At 42.7% G+C, this 17,179-nt stretch overlaps 1 protein-coding gene across 1 annotated transcript in view; it reads left to right on the top strand.

Annotated features, from left to right (window-relative positions):
• Nucleotides 1-17,179, top strand: part of Gpr155 (G protein-coupled receptor 155) — a 46,595-nt gene that overhangs the window by 16,594 nt on the left and 12,822 nt on the right. Inside the window, exons 6-12 of the mRNA XM_032903497.1 lie at nt 351-506; nt 2,264-2,347; nt 3,101-3,218; nt 6,538-6,622; nt 6,716-6,806; nt 8,060-8,270; nt 15,113-15,217. Of these exons, the coding sequence (XP_032759388.1) occupies nt 351-506; nt 2,264-2,347; nt 3,101-3,218; nt 6,538-6,622; nt 6,716-6,806; nt 8,060-8,270; nt 15,113-15,217 (850 nt within the window). The remainder of the gene's footprint in view (nt 1-350; nt 507-2,263; nt 2,348-3,100; nt 3,219-6,537; nt 6,623-6,715; nt 6,807-8,059; nt 8,271-15,112; nt 15,218-17,179) is intronic.

Raw genomic sequence — 17,179 nt, 5'->3', positions numbered from 1 at the left:
TTGATCGCCTCCCCCATAGTTTGTGAAGAGGTATGGGAGAAAACTGCCCGTAGATTTAATTAGACCATTGGACGGGTTCTTTTTCTAGAACCTAAATCATCAACAACAGAGTTGCAATATTTTTATATGTAAACACCATTTGAACCTAGATTAGAAAGAGGGGCCAATGGAGCATTCTCAATGGAGAATCCTCTTATAAAGGAGAAATAAGTCATCAGATAATGTGCTGGATTCTAAAATGTCCTTACTGGTTTTCATTCTCAGTTTAAAATGCATTAATGTATTATGGTATTTAAGTTTTTAAGCAATTGTTCAAGATTACGATCCTTAATTTGGTCTCACTTTTGCAGATAACCTCAGGAATGGTCATAAGTACATTTGTGTCTGCTCCAATCATGTATGTTTCTGCCTGGTTATTGACCTTTCCTACCATGGATGCCAAGCCACTGGCATATGCCATTCAGAATGTTAGCTTTGACATAAGCATTATCAGCCTGGTCTCCTTGGTAAGTCTGCTTCAGTGTCAAATTGAATGGAAGTCACGACATAAGTTTGAAAGTAACTACTAATAGCAAATTATTTTTAAAAAAAACTATTTAACAAAATAGAGAAGCAAAACCTATCTGAAAAAGTGTGATCTCAACTTTGTAATTAACTATGTCTTTCCAGTCAGGGGCTTTGAGCTGTGTCGTGGGCAAGGTGTGAGACTCAGCCGACTTGGATTTGATTCCTGGTCCCGTTGCAGTTTATCTATGTGTCTCTTCCGAGCTACTTAACCTCTCTTAGGCTTAGTTTTCTTAGCTACAGAGATAATCATTTCACCCAGTTCTGTGGATTGTTTTATGGTTTGAGACAATGAGATAAGCGTTCTATGACTAATGATCACCATACACATAACTAGCTATTCTAGCATCGTAGGATCAGCAAAGGTCTTTGGGATCAAGATAACCATTTTATTTACGTGAAACTTCAGACACATTTTCAAACATGTTCCTGCTACCTCAAATGTATATGCTTTTAACAACCAGAGTATCCACATAGGTCAGCTTGCCTGCTGAATTCAGTCAGAACTCTAGATTAGAAGGAGACAATGTTTTAAGGAATAGATACATATACTAGCAATAAATAAATGCACGATTAGTGAGAGTTTTAGAAAAACTCATATCTATCACATAGTCTGAAAAATCTGTGTTCTTGGATAAGAAGGTAGTTTTTATCCAAGTGTGGAGAGAGAAGATGTCAACTTCTATTGGCAATTAAGAGAAAGAAGAAAATCAACAAGCATACTTTCCTGGGCACTATAAATGCAGGATGGAACACAGCCTTGTGCTGGGTTCCAGCTTAGCTGTAGAACACGTGCTTAGCATACATGAGCCCCAAGGTTCTGGACACCAGCCAGAAAAGAAAGGAGAGGAGGAGGAAGAGGAGGAAGAAAACACCCAATCCTTCTAAATACTAGGAATATAAGATTAATCTTGGTGTGGGAGGTATTTGTTATTTGAAATAAGACCACTTGGAATTTAGACTCCTCAGGAGCTAGTATCATAGCAATCAGAAAGGGAAAATTGGGGGGCTGGAGAGATGGCTCAGTGGTTAAGAGCACCGACTGCTCTTCCTGAGGTCCTGAGTTCAATTCCCAGCAACCACATGGTGGCTCACAACCATCTGTGATGAGATCTGATGCCCTCTTCTGGTGTGTCTGAAGGCAGCTACAGTGTACTCATATACAGAAAGGGAATTTTTTTTTAAATGTTCTTTCCTAAATAATTGGTTGTGGCATTGTGTCCCATCCCAGCCACTGTAGTAGGCATACTTAGAATATGGCCCCGGTTGAGCCATTAGTTCTTACAGAACTAATTTGTTAACCACGGATCTCCCATGCCTTTTATATCATCGTGGATACAGCAGTTTATATTAACAAACTTCAATTTCAATGAAACCTTAAACTTTCTTCTGGGACAAGGATAAAGAGGATTCTCTAAAAATATGAACCATGAGACCAGGCATCATGGCACACACCTGTCACCTGCACTGGGGGGCTGAGACAGGAGGATCGGGAGTTCAGTGCAAGACCGAGTTATACAGCAAGGTCCTGTCTCAAAAGCCCAGGGCTGGGATGTAGCCAGGGGCTGAGTGCTTTGTCTGTCATGTATAAGGCTGCGAGTTCAATCCCATACCCCAATAAAAAAAAAGATTTTTGATGTTCTGTTTAATAAGTAACTATAAGGATTGAGAAAAATAACCTGAACCTTTTATCTTCAAGATCTGGTCTCTGTCTGTTCTTCTCTTGAGTAAGAAGTATAAGCAGCTTCCTCACATGCTCACAGCTAACCTACTCATCGCTCAGGTCAGTACGCCCACGGCCAGCTGCAGCAGTGCCTTCTCCTGGGCTTAGTGCACTGCATGGAAACACTGCTTTGTTGGATTTTTTTTTCAGTTACAAAGTCAAAATTACAGATATGATCAATTATAACTTATGTAGAATTCATTCATGCTTACGTATCAAATATTACATGTCTTAAATTCTGAGATTAATAATGGCAGTCAGTGACGACTTTGCATTTTTAAAATACGAACAAGTGAATTGTTAAAAAGTGAGCTCTTACCTGGGTGTGGTGACTCCCACGTATAGTTCTAAGATTTAAGAGGCTGAAGCAGGAATGTGGCCATAAGTGACATCAGCCTGTGCCACCAGCCGGTGCCACCAGTAAGACTGTCTTAAAGACGGAAACAGCAGCACAGAGAGAATTGTAGCCTTCCCAGTTAGGTCTTTGCATGGGGTCAGAATGGAGAGGCGTTTGACATTGTCTATTGAGATCATTACCATATAAGGCTAGAATTTAGAATGTAGTATTTATTTTCATTTAATATGTACATCATTGAAGGCTCTATGGAAAGCAGGTTTTTAATCGTGAAGCTTGGAATTTTAGTAAGACCAATATGTAATAGTTGATAATCAGCAATAATTTTAAAAGAATGATTATTTTCTGAGAATAAAACTTTACATGGGCTTGATTAGAGTAATAGTTTTTTGTTATGGTACTAAATCATATGATTTACTTTTAGCTACTTGTAAAACCTTTTAATAATTTTTCTTTAGACTATTGTTTGCGCTGGAATGGTGATATGGAATTTTGTTAAAGAAAAAAATTTTGTTGGACAAATTTTGGTGTTTGTTTTATTGTACAGCTCCCTGTACAGCACCTATCTATGGACAGGTGAGTTGGCTCCTGAAAGGACTGTTAAAGGCTGCCCTCCTCTGCCCCTAAAAGACCTCAGCATCTACTGATCCGTTTAAAGTCCGTTAGCACAGGTCCTGGTGCTTACTCAGTTTGTTGCACACACACACAAAGAGACAGAGAGAGACACTCAGCGTGAGACAGAGAGACAAAGAGAGAGAATCTGCAAGGCTGAGTTATCTGCTGAGTACACTTTTTTGTCTGGCCCTAGAGTCCTCGTTACCTTTAGGCCAGTATTTACATAGTTTCCCCTCGTAGACACCAGGTGAAAAAGGGCAGAGGAGAGATGTGTCTCAGATCCCCCTGCTGGAATCCTGTGGAACTGCAAACTGTGGTTTTGCCTCATGCAAATTAACTACCATTGGGTGTCCTGCGTCATTACTTCTAAAGCTGGCTTACAGCACATTACAGAGATATTCTGAGGTTGAGATACAGTATGGATATTTATGTCTGGTACACAGAAAACACAACAAATTGAAATCTATTAGTCATTCAATAAAGGGAAAGGCACTATAAGAATAAGAAAAGTAAGTAAGAATGAGGACATGGAGGGGCTGGAGAAATGACTAAGTGGTTAAGAGCACTGACTGCTCCTGAGGACCTAGGTTTGATTCCCAGCACCCAGCAGAGGCTCACAACCATCTGTAACTCCAGTTCCCTGGAATCCAAAGCCCTTTACTGGCCTCCATGGGCACCAGCCATAGAGTGTGCACAGATATGCATGCAAGCAAACTCCTATAGATAACAGATTTTTTAATGTAAAAATAGAGGACCCAATGAGAAAGAATACTCTTTCAATTGGCTCCCAAAAGTTAACAAAATACTTAACATTTCGAAATGGAACATTCATTTAGAAGCAGACATTCTGGTATGTTTGTGAAAAGTACTGTCTGAATGTTTGTTCATACCACAAACTTGAAATTGTAAAAGGCTACCAGAAGGGCCATTGTACAGTGGTTTAATAAGCAAGGGCCAGGAAGTGACTGTCAGAGGAAGACCTTTGATTTCATGCCCTAAGGATCAAAAGGGTGTCCTGTCTGAGCCTTTTGAAGTGAGCAGCAGTGCTGTGGGGAAGGAATCTCAACATGGCGAATCCACAGCCAACAGAAGACGACGTGTGCTTCTTTGAGCAAGTACACCTGTCATAGCGTGAGGCTTGTCATGGAACGTCAAGTGAAAAGAACCCAGGAACTGTAAAGTCCAAATATAGGTGGCCCAAACTGATCCCTAGTACCTACGTTTGTTCAGGTGGAATATGTAATGAGAGTAATAGAATAGCGAAGAGATCCACCTGTCAAAAAGCCCCAGCTGCCTCCAAACCGTCAAACACACATGCTGAGATCTAGCTAAAGAACTTAGGAATTCACTGGTGCAGTGAAGGTGTCCGGTGATCATCAGATTATTATAAATACAGCACAATTTTATGCCTCACTTGTTCAAGGCTGGGCTCACAACCAGAAAGACAAAATTATAGAGCCATTCAGGGTATTTGAAAATCTAATGTCCGGTCATTTTCAGATTGGTTTGCAAAGTATCTTCACCATTTCCGCCCCGCTTGCATAGCTGCCTGCTTTGTTCTTCCTTTAAATCCTATTGCTTTTGTAACACTTCAGCTAAGTCCTACATCAGTGATGCCCCAAGTTTTATGCGCTAATCTAATACTTTCAGATATACATTAAATGTATGGATATGGTCATTTCCTTCACCTTTGTGCGGGTCCAGTTTGAATATTTCACTTTGCAAATTATGAAAGCAAGCCCACAGAGCTGGACTGACAAAAGCAGATCTTCCCAGCTCCCTCAGCAAGGGATACCGGATGTCATCTGAGAGCTGTAGTTCTCCGCAGAGTAGGAAGAATCAGAGTCAGGGAACCAAACCCTCCTGAAGGGCCTCAGCCTCTGTTCATGTTACTTCTAGTTTAAAATGTTAGTTATCAGCGCCCGTTTTGTTAATGCTAACGGAAAGTGTTAGTTAGAGGAAAGGCTCTTACTTCGCTAAGGTAGCTCAGGGATTGGAATGTACATCGGAACTCCCCTCTCTGGTTTTGTGTTTGTTTGCTTTCCCTTTTTGTTATTTAAAGTTAGCATCAGTTACTCCCCCCAACACGGTTATGATCTGGTTATCTCACTACCTTTCTGCAGACTATTCGAGAGTCTCCATTGGACTGTAAGTCGTAACAGCAGTTGGCCTTCACTTGGCTCAAACTTAATATCTAAATCGAAATCTAAGTTCTGAAGAACGGGACTACTTCATTATGTGGTGGACCTGGAGGCGGCTGTTGTTGAAGAGAGGCCAAAAGGACTGAAATTTTCTTATAGACGTATTATTACCAGATCCTGGAAAGCACCTCATGTGAACCCCAGGACAGTTTCAGAACTCTATCTCCTGTTCCCCCAAAGCCTGGCTCTCTACACCACTTTGCCTGTCCCGTGCTGTGCAGCTCAGGCAAGCCCCTGTGTCCCTCTAAACTTGTGAAATTAAATGTGAATTTCATGTTCCTGAGAACTACTCAGATTCTGTAGCCTTGTGGAACTTACTGAGTGCCACATGTATAAATGACCCTCACGCATATGGAAAGTTCAAGAACTTGAAACAAGCTGGGTGTGGTGGGGGGTGACTGTCATTTCAGCACCCGGAAGGCTGAGGCAAGAGGATCAAGAGTTTAAGGACAGCTTGGTTACATAGGCCCCCAGTCTCAAAAACAAAACAAACTTGAAATCATTATGTCTGTATTAGGCTCCTGCCACATGTTACATCATATTTGATGAAGCTTCAGCCGTACATTTGAGGCATTTTCCAAAACCTAATCTGAGTAAAAAAAAAATTTATACTTCTTAGCACCAACCAAATACAATCACTCTGAGAAATGTCTGAATAGACTGAACTTCGAATTCTACTTAGATTCTAATCACGTAAGTGGAGAGAAGCAACTGACGAACACAAACCACTACGGCTTTTGGAAAAACCCTTCATAAAACGAAGATTTGATTAAAGAAACGATTCTAGGAAAGCAAACACAAATGATTTTTAATAGAAAAATTGCCTCAAAGAACATTGACTGATAAGGAGGAAAATTTAAAAGCACGGTGGTGCACACTTGTAACTCCAGGACTTGGGGAATGAAGGGAAGGCATCAGGTTACTCAAAAACCAGCCAAAGTCACCAAAGCAGATGAGAACAGGACCGCCAGGGTACCCGAATAAACAGGATCTGTCACAGAGTAAGGGGCTGCAGCGTCTGCTCAAAGCCAAGAGTAAGAGTAATCATTTCTTTTATAATCTTTGTTTCTTGTTTCTAGGCCTTCTAGCAGTTTCTTTGTTTCTTTTAAAGAAGCGGGAGAGCGTTCAGATCCCAGTGGGCCTCATCATCATATCTGGCTGGGGGTAAGCGCTGGGGGTAAGCCCGGCCCCTGTTCGCTTCCGGGTTTCCATGCGCAGGCTCTGTTGGCTGACTCTTTGCAATGACTCTGCTTACAGAATCCCTGCTCTCCTCGTGGGCGTGCTTCTGATAACTGGAAAACACAATGGAGACAGCGTTGACTCGGCTTTCTTTTATGGAAAAGAGCAGGTGGGAAGAGTCTGTTCGCAGTTTCTCCCTGAGAATGTCACATCTTAGCTAGTTTATACCTTGATATCAAAATTAATTGAAAATATATTTTAATGTATTATATAGAACATTGGAGATTTTTTTATTTTTTTAAAGATTTATTTATCCATTTATTATATATAAGTACACTGTAGCTAGCTGTCTTCAGACACACCAGAAGAGGGCACCAGACCTGATTACAGATGGTTGTGAGCCACCATGTGATTGCTGGGAATTGAACTCAGGACCTCTGGAAGAACAGTCGGTGTTCTTAACCACTGAGCCATCTCTCTAGCCCAACATTGGAGATTTTATAGTACCCTTGCACACCTCAAGTTCTAAACATTTTTTAACCTGAAGATTTTTTTTAACAATTTAATTGAATGGATTTTTTTTTTAAGAAAAAAAAAAAAAACCTTTATATATATATGAATGAGAGTATATTGTAGCTGTCTTCAGACACACCAGAGGGCATCAGATCCCATTACAGAGCCATCATGTGGTTGCTGGGAATTGAACTTAGGACCTCTGGAAGAGCATGCAATGCTCTTAACTGCTTTAGCCGTCTCTTCAGCCCAACGTGAAGATTTCTAAGCGCTTACAACTTGGTTATTTTATTTTATTAAGATTTATTTATTTTTACTTTGTGTACTCGTGTTTTACCTGAATGTATGTGTGTGCATGATGTGTGCGCTGGAGCTCTTAGAAGCCAGCAGAGGGAGTTGAATCCCTAGACTGCTCTGAGCTGTGGGTTCTGGGAACCCAGTGCCTCCCCGTCCTCTGTAAGAACAGGAAGTGCTCTTCACTGCTGAGCTGTCTCTCTGACCCCTTAATTGATTTTTATTCAGATACATTTATGAACTATGTTTCCTCTGCTGAAGGAAAAGTAAATAACTTAGCAATAATAACAAATGACACATTTGTTACTCTCTTTTTAAATGATTTTATTTTATGTGCATTGGTGTTTTGCCTGTGTGTGTGTGTGTGTGTGTGTGTGTGTGTGTGTGTCTGTGTGTATGTCTGTGTGTGTCTGTATGAGGGTTTCAGATCACCTGGAACTGGATATGGGTGCATGTGGGTGCTGGGAATTGAATCCAGGTCCTCTGGAAGAATAACCAGTGCTCTTAACCACTGAGCCATCTTTCCAGCACCCCCAAAAGTGTTCTTAAACTGTACTAAGATTATTAAGATGAGATTTTAAAAGCTGGTCTAACATCTTTTTCTGATGCTGGCAGATGATCACCACGGCTGTCACCCTGTTCTGCAGCATTCTCATAGCTGGGGTGTCGCTCATGTGCATGAACCGTACCACCCAAGCTGGCCACTACGAAGGTTTCGGCCAATCTCAGAGTCACAAACCGGTAGAGCCTGGAAGCACTGCGTTCGAGGAGAGCCCAGCGCCAACAAGTGAACCAGAGCTCTTCCCAAGTTCTATCCCAGAAACAGGTATGAGCCCTTCGTGTATTTTAAAGCTAACAAAAACCGTCACATGTATCCTAGATGTTTCTGTTCAATGGAAACATTGAACATTCAGGGCACTACACTGCCCTAAATAGTATAGGTATTTGTCAAGGGAACAACTTGACTCATTCATTCTATTAGAGCTTCATCCTTCTAGCGCGTCATTCATTAAGCTGAGATTAATGTTTTGCTGACTTCTAAGACTTCCAAGAGAAGTTAGTTGGTTGTTTGCTTGGCTGGCTGGAGGGCTGACTGGCTGGTGGGCTGGCTGGCTGGTGGGCTGGCTGGCTGGTGGGCTGGCTGGTGGGCTGGCTGGTGGGCAGGCTGGTGGGCTGGCTGGCTGGTTGGTTGGCTGGCTGGTGGGCTGGCTGGTGGGCTGACTGGTGGGGGCTGACTGGTGGGCTGGCTGGCTGGCTGGCTGGCTGGTGGGCTGGCTGGCTGGTGGGCTGGCTGGCTGGTGGGCTGGCTGGCTGGTGGGCTGGCTGGCTGGTTGAAACATGGTCTTATTCTGAAACCCAGGCTGGCCTCACATTGTTGATCATCCTGCTTAAGCTTGCTGAATGCTGGGATTACAGACGTGAGCCACTGTGCTAGCTTTCTCAGTGCTGGGGATTGAGCCCAAACCTCACACATACCCAGGAAATATCCTACCTCGAAGCCATAACCCCAGCTTTGACCTGAGAATTTTAGAAGAAGTAAAAGGGAAGAAATACCCTTCCTATGAAACTAAACATTCATTTCCCACTTTACCAATAGTTTATCAGGCAAGTACCATCAAGGTACTTTTGAATTTTAAGGAGAGGCCTAACTAACTAAATTTAAGACTAATCATATAAATTATCCATCTACAAACCATAACCCACAAGCCAAAGCAGACTTACCAACTGATTTTGTGTGGTTTCTCAGGTAAAAATGTTTTGTTTGTTCTTTTTTTTTTTTTTTTTTGACATACTTAAAAGATTGATATCAATTTAAGTTTTTTTATGACTTTTTTTTCGGAGCTGGGAACTGAACCCAGGGCCTTGCACTTGCTAGGCAAGTGCTCTATCACTGAGCTAAATCCCCAATCCCTTTTTATGACTCTTAAAAGTTCTATGAAACGTGAATTTCCTGCCTACAACGTTGTTGAACACAGTCAGGATTCACTGACGTGTTGTCTGTTCATGCTGGAATGACAGAGTTGATCATTGCTCCAGAGCTGGAATGGGGTCCCCACTGCAGTGCTCTGTATTTCATTTTACAGCTTGTCGTCCTGTCAGCCAGGGAAGTCAAGCCAGAGCTTAAGGCAGAGGCTGATGTAGAGGAGCCGGAAGAGCGCTGTTCTCTGCCTTGCTCCTCACAGTTTGTTCAGCCTACTCTCTTACAGCGCCCAAAACCACCAGCTCAGGGATGGCACCACCAACACAGCTAGGCCTTCCCACATCAATCGCCAGTCAAAAACATGCAGCACAGGCTTGACCATGGGTCAGTCTGGTGGGAGCATTTTCTCCACTGAAGTTCTCTCTTCCAAAATGACTCCAGCTGGTCAAGCTAACTTAAGTTAACTGGCTGGCACGGTTGACTCCTTGTCACCTTGACACATGGGTATATCACCGTTAAACCAGAACCTCTTCCTTTATGATCCATTTCCAAGACCTTATATTAATATTGATATCACAATATAAAACATTCCAACTTTTAAAAGCCCCACAGTCTTTAATAATCAAAATACTTTAAAAGCTCAGTCTCTTTAAAACTCTCTCTTTAAAATAAAATAATGAAGTCTCCTAACTGTGGGCTTCTGTAAAATTAAAAATAAATTAAATATTCTTTTACTCTGAGAGAACCAGCACACAGTCACATTTTGACCAAAGCAAAATCAAAGCCGAACTCTGTCAAACATTTAGGACTCATGATCTGGGCTCCAAAGAGCTTGCCACAGCACACACGGCATGTCTCCAGAAGACTGCTGCCTCTGTCCTCAGTGGCCATGCCATGGTACTGGCATCTCTAAAATGATAGGGTCTCTACTGTACCTGGGTTTCACTTTTACCTACAGCCTCTCCCAAGCCCTCTTTAGGGACTCTGACCCTGAAGAGTCATACAGTGCCAAGCCTCAACTTCTCTCAATGACCCCTTCAGCCTTGGGCTTCTACTTCAGCCGAGGCTACACATTCACCAAGAGCCTCACTGGCTTCTCACGGTGCCACCTCAGCTGCTCTCCATGACCCCTTCATGCCTTTAAAACCAGCATCTGGAAGACTCTTACACATCACCAAGTTCATTTACCAGGGCCAAGTACAGACTTGGTCACCTCTGGAGCACAGCTTCTGTGTGCTGATCCTGAGGAAACCCTTATCAGAATTTAGCCTCAGTGATTCTGGTCTCTTCTTGATCGCAGATCATTTCTCAGACCCAGTTGGCCGGCATCAGTTGTCCCAGGAAAGCAAAGGTTTCACACAGCGGTGCTGGTCTCTGGTTAATCACAGCTGATTCTTCAGCCCCAGCTGCCCAGAACCACAGATTCTTAATTCAAAATATTAAATAGCCCCAATAGTCTGAAACTTCTCTGCAGTTCTTCACACACCAGGCACCCATCATCTGGAGGCCTCGGCAGTCGTCTGCTCTCAGCACTATTTTCTGTTCTCACAGAACAGCCCACTGAGCTCTGAGCACTGAACGGTTTTTCCATCTCCAAGTTCCAAAACCCTTTTATAACCCTCCCCAAAACATGGCGGGGTCTGTCACAGCGATACCCCATGAACCTGGTACCAGTTTCTGTCTTAATTAGGGTTATTATTGCTGTGATGAAACTCCATGGCCAAAAATAACTTGGGGAGGAAAGGACTTCTTTCCTCTCACAGTTCACAGGTCATTATCCAGGGAAGTCAGGTCAGGAGCTGATACAGAGGCCATGGAAGAGCGCTGCTTACTGGCTTGGACCGTCTGCCCAGGGGTAGCCCTGCCCACAGTGGGTAGACACCTAGCATTTTATTCATCTGTTTCTTTACTGAGAGACATTTAATTTGCTTTGGAGCACGTCTCTGCTAGAAGCAGCGCAGCAGTGAACATCTGTACTCTTATGTGCTTGAGGACACATCGAGACCGTTCTTCAGATAGTATTTTGCGAGTCACCGGAAATATAAACACTCAGGTAAACCCACTTATGTGGGTCTGGTTCCAGGTTCCCTTGGAATCTCCTTTGAATCCATAGGCAGCATTTTTTTGATTTTCAGACACACTGTTCCTGTCTCAGTTATTCAGGATTTCCCTCACGTGGAGTCCTTCTTCCTCCACAGGGTTCAGTGTCTACCCCAGTGTCAGCCTCTGTTTCCAGTGTCCGATAGATTCTTGTAATTCCTTCCTAACAGGACTGCCCCCCACTTCCTCCCATCATTTCTGGGTCCAGTCTAGCTGATGTGAAGTGGCCAAACTAACTTTCCCCATGAGCTTCGTCCACACCAGGCTCCTGCCGTGGTGCACAGGGACACCCTGAAGTCCCTCCAGGACCGCGATGGTTCCTCCTCAGCCCCGGCTCTTCCTCCTTTCCCGGTGTACACGACCAAGCTCTCCCGTACTTTTCCCCAGGCTGGCGCTTGTGCCATCTCTCTCCTTTCTGCTTTGGCTGCATAGCCCTTCAACGTGGGCTCTCCCACAGTCTGTGATGATGTCATCAGAATTTTATTCTCCCAAGACTCTTGACCATGTTCTTCTCAGAACTGAAGTCAATGATGCCTCCACTAAAATGCTAGAGGCTGCTTTCCCTGAGGCCAGGCTACTCCTGCAGTCGTGCCCAGCCTCCTCCCTTTCTCACTTCGTCTGCACCCTGCATTTATAGTCTAACCCAGTCTGATTTGGGGTCAAGCCAGAGGACCACCACCTTCACACAAACTGCTTTGTCTTCCTTCGTAAATGTTTTAGGTTGGCTGCCAGAGGTTAACATTTCTGGGAAGCACTAAACAAGCTTCTTAAGAGACCCTTGGGAGACTTCGGCCTGCATTAACCTTTCACCTGACCTTCAGCGACAGCAAAAGACTGAACCGTAGACTTTAACCCGGGTCAATATCACCAGCAGGAAAACTGATGTGAAGCTGTGTTGTAAATAGGACAGCTATCTGCTATGCCCATAGGAAACCTGCAGTATTTATGCCTTCATCTCCTTATTTCCTAATTTCATTACAGTTTTTTGTTTTATTTCATTCCGTGGTACTGAAGTTGAACCCAGGGTCTCATGAATGCTGGGGAAGTGGCCCCTCCCCGCTTGAGCCGTAGCCACAGGTTCTCCCCCCTGTTCCTATCTCAGTTTTACACCTGCTCTTGTTTAGTTGGCCCATAGCCTATAAATACCACTTCTGACTTTATCACTTCTTACTGTACATACTTAGAAATGTTATTTTCCTATGGAAATACAGAAGAGCGGCTGGGTAGGAATGCCAGGACTTTGACACTATCAGGAGAGCTGCTTGAGTGAAATACTTGCTTATTTACCTGTTCACCCACGTTTCTAAGGTTTTAAAATCTGTCTGGTTATGCGTCTTCCCTAAATCCTACTTTCTTCTGCTTTATTAGAAGTACAAACACAAAACTCCTCAGATGTCCATCCTGACTTTAATTTGGTTCTTTAACATAGTTTTTCTATCTCGGTCCTTTGTTACATATTTGCTAGAGACCTATGACCTTTGCTTTCTAAACAGTGTGAAATTAGGATCACATTGTAGCCAGCCTTTGCTACTGTGTGAGTTCTTCTGTTTCCCATCCTTTACCCCCGCTGGTTTCACCCCTATCACTAAATAGGAGAGAAAGGATAGAGCTGGGAGAGAGAAATAGTGATCCTCTGATTGGATCTAATTTCTTCTTGAGGCTTCTTTGAGCACAACTAACAAACTACAACCAACACCCCTGAATGACCAACAACCACCCACCCAGGCTATGGGGCCTGAGCAATTATCTGAAAAGTTCCCAGAATTCCAAACGTCACACAATCACTGACCCTATCTGCAGCTGTCAAAAACCATGCCTCTGCTAGAGCACAAAGCAAATCATAGTCAGTTACTTTGAAGCAGCCCCATATCCCCATACCTGGGATTAAAATGAAGACGTATTTTTTTCTTTTTCTTTTTTTTTCCGGAGCTGGGGACTGAACCCAGGGCCTTGCGCTTGCTAGGCAAGCGCTCTACCACTGAGCTAAATCCCCAACCCCATGAAGACATATTCTTAACGATAGTTCTGTGTTTTTTGTAAAGAGACTAAAATTCCAGAATTCTCACTACATCCACTGTTTTAGTATGTGCTCAAGAATTTGGTTAGTGTGGTGAGAGAGATGGCTCAGTGTTTAAGAGCACTCGCTGCTCTTGCAATGGGCTTGGGTTCTGTAATTCCAGGGCATCAGATGGCTTCTTCTGGCCTCCTTGGCCATAGGCACACACATGGTACACATACACACATGTAGGCAAAACACTCATGCACGCACATAAAACAGAAATATATAAATCTTAAAAATAAATAAGACACCATTTATTTAATAAAAATATATTTGGCTAATAAGGAGAAAGCTGATGGGCCACTGCTAAGCCCTTATATTTGAAGGAAGAAACTGCAAAGCAGTTTTTTTTTACTTGTTTGTTTTTTAATGGAGGCCATATTGCTTTTTTGTGTATACGTGAGAGTGCATGCATTTGCTCATTCCCTGTAGATATGCCATTCTCATGTGCTGGCCTCGTGTGCTTTCTTATTTTTATATCTTTTTATGTAATTTTTCTATTTAAACCTTCATGTCTCTGAAGAGCTAGACTAGATAATTTATTTTCTTTTCGGTTATTCTGTGGTTCTCTTTTTAACCTTGAGGTGACATTACTATCTTAATTAAAAAGACATTTGTAATGGCCTCCACATAATAACTTTTACATTTTGAAATCCTTTTGTTTTTAAGACTATTACAGAAGAACTTAAATACATTATCAACGAGAGGTTAAGTCTAAGTATTACTCATTTTTCTAACATGTACATTTTAATAGTTTTATCACCAAAATTATTACTCTGTTAATATTGCAGTCTTTGTCAGGAAGCTATACAACTGTTAAAAAAAAAATTAAAGGGCACTCTGTGCAGTTATGTGAGGAAATAAATATATAAAATAAATCTATAAACAGATATATAAATGTAAGAAATAAGTAAATAAGGAGAGGAAAACTGCAGCCATGTAGCACATGTCTCACAGTGACTCGTGTAGAACAGCCTGCCTGTGAACCAGCCAGAGCTCCAGTCCCGTGTGCTTGAAAAAAAGCAGAGAGCTGTCAGGATCGCATCTGCCAGACTCATAAGATGTGGGCGCTTGAGGGAGATGAACCTAGAAGAGGGTTTCATCAACAGCCTCCAGATGCGCTTCCCGAGGACTATAAAGAATTGTCCAGAAAGAAGGGGATGCCCTTCGTCCAACAGCAGGGGCAGGCAGACGGAGAGCCCGTCATAGGAGGCTTTCATTGGCCACCATTGCCAACATTAGTTTGCCTTTTCCACAGTAATCAGCAGAGCCGTTGTGTTTATGAAAATGATGAGTGAGAGAGTGTCTTGTGTTTTAGGAATCGGTTTGAATCTCGGTTTCCAAAGCGTAGTGGACAGGAAGCAGGGTTGATAAAAATCTCTCTCCCTGTCTCATACAGCGAGGAGACAACATAAGGGAGCCGATCACTCGCCTGACACTGTTGAATTGCTCACTGCACCCAGGGATGTGGGGCCATACAGAAAATGCTTCCTCAGAGACAACAGGAGTGTCCTGGCCATGGTTTGGCACCACTGAACTGTTTCTGTGGTGGGTACTCTCTCCCTCACATTCTATTTCATCTTTCTAGGCTGCTGTTCTTGCTCCTTGGGAAATGGTGAATTACGCTGTCCGTCCATACAGCCAGGAACGAACTCAAGTGCTAGCAGGCCTAGGCCTTCTTCCTTTGAGAAAAGTAAGTGCTCTGGGCCTATGAGGATGCGCTTAAGGGTGGGAAACAGGGACCTCTTCATATGTGAAAAGAACACCACCCGAGCTTTCTGCTGAAGATGTACACTGTAACACATGGCTTGAGAATATGTGTCCAATGAGATGGGGGAAAGTTATAAAAAGATCATAATCCTAGAAACAGAACACTTACTTAAAAATAAAATTCTTAAACATAGTATTATAATAGACAGATACATACACACTTCCAAATAATTTAACTCACTTACCTGAGGCTATAGCTCAGGGTCAAGTACTTGCCCAACAAGCATGAAACCCTAGGTTCAAGCCCCAGGAGCTTCAAAACAAAATCAAAGATAATTGAAGTGATAGACCCAGGAAGTTTTCCCAAAATCTATTGAACTGCCCCTAGCTTTATTCTCTAGGACCAGGACTAATTGATTAGCTCAGACATTCATAAAATTCAAGAGGTAATAATAGTACATTTGTTTCATGTCAAAATGGGACCTAATAGGGTATTTGGAGCTCACGTAGATTTATCACAGGTAAAACTATTAATTTAATTTTTAAAATTATATATAAACTCCCCACCCAAGTTTCCTCTCTCCATCCACTTCCTCCCTTCAGCCTCCTTGTTACTTAGATTCCTGGTGTCTGTGGACCATAGCATGGTTATCCTGTACTTTACGGCTATTATCCATTTATAAGGGAGTATTTACCATGCATGTCTTTTTGGGTCTAAGTGACCTCACTCAGGATATTTTCTAGTCCCATCCATTTGCCTGAAAATTTCATGATGTCATTGTTTTTAATAGCTGAGTCATATTCCATTGTGTAAATGTACCATATTTTCTTTATCCGTTCTTCAGCTGAGGGACATCTAGGTTTGTTTCCAGTGTCTGGCTATTACAAATAAAACTGCTATGACTATAGTTAAGTGTCCCTGTGGTATGCTGGAATATTTGGGGGGGTATATGTCCAGGAGTGGTTATAGCTGGGTCCTGAGGTAGAATTATTCCCAATTTTTTTTTTTTGAGAAATTGCCAGATTGATTTCCAAAGTGGTTATATAAGTTTGCAATCCTACCAGCAATGGAGGAGTGTTCCCCTTGCTCCACATCCTTGCCAGCGTGTGTTGTCACTTGAGTTTTTGGTCTTAGCCATTCTGATGGGTGTGTTTAAGATGGAATCTCGGAGTTTTTTTGATTTGTTGTTTCCCTGATGACTAAGGGTGTTGAACATATCTGTAAGTGTTTCTCAGCCATTATGGGTCCCTCTGTTGAGAATTCTCTGTTTAGCTCTGTACCTCAATTTTTAATTGGGCTATTTGGTCTGTTGGTGTCTAATTTCTTGAGTTCTTTATGTATTTTGGATATTAGCCCTCTGTTGGATGTAGAGTTAATAAAGATCTTTCCCCAATATGTAGGCTGCCATTTTGTCCTATTGATGGTTATCCTTTGCCTTACAGAAGTTTTTGGTTTCAGAAGGTCCCATTTATTAATCGTTGGTCTTAGGGCCTGAGCTGTTGGTATTCTGTCCAGGAAGTTGTCTTGTGTACCAATGTGTTCATGGCTATTCCCCACTTTGTCTTGTATTAGATTTAGTATATCCAGGTTTATGGGGATCAGATGTGAAGAGAGTTTGGGGTTGTGGGGACTGGGAGACAGAACAGAAATCAGTGTGCGTTGGGGGTGGATTTCTGGGACAAGCCAGGGACACCTGGGATGGGAGAGGCTTCTTGGAGGCTGTGACTCTAGCTGAGACTCCTTGCAGCAAGGAATATGGAGCCTGAACTGGCCAACTCCTATAGCCAGGTGGAACTTGCAGTGGAGGGAGGGGCACACCAACTTACCCACAATGCTTTTGACCCAAATGCTTTTTGTCCTGCCTACAAGATGTGCAGGGTTAAAGATGGAGCAGAGGTTGAGGGGACAGCAAACCAATGACTGTCCCAACTTGAGCCACGTCCC

This window comes from Rattus rattus, chromosome 5 (genome assembly GCF_011064425.1).
Source record: "Rattus rattus isolate New Zealand chromosome 5, Rrattus_CSIRO_v1, whole genome shotgun sequence".
NCBI lineage: Eukaryota > Metazoa > Chordata > Mammalia > Rodentia > Muridae > Rattus > Rattus rattus.
This window is presented reverse-complemented; position numbering and strand designations above follow the sequence as displayed.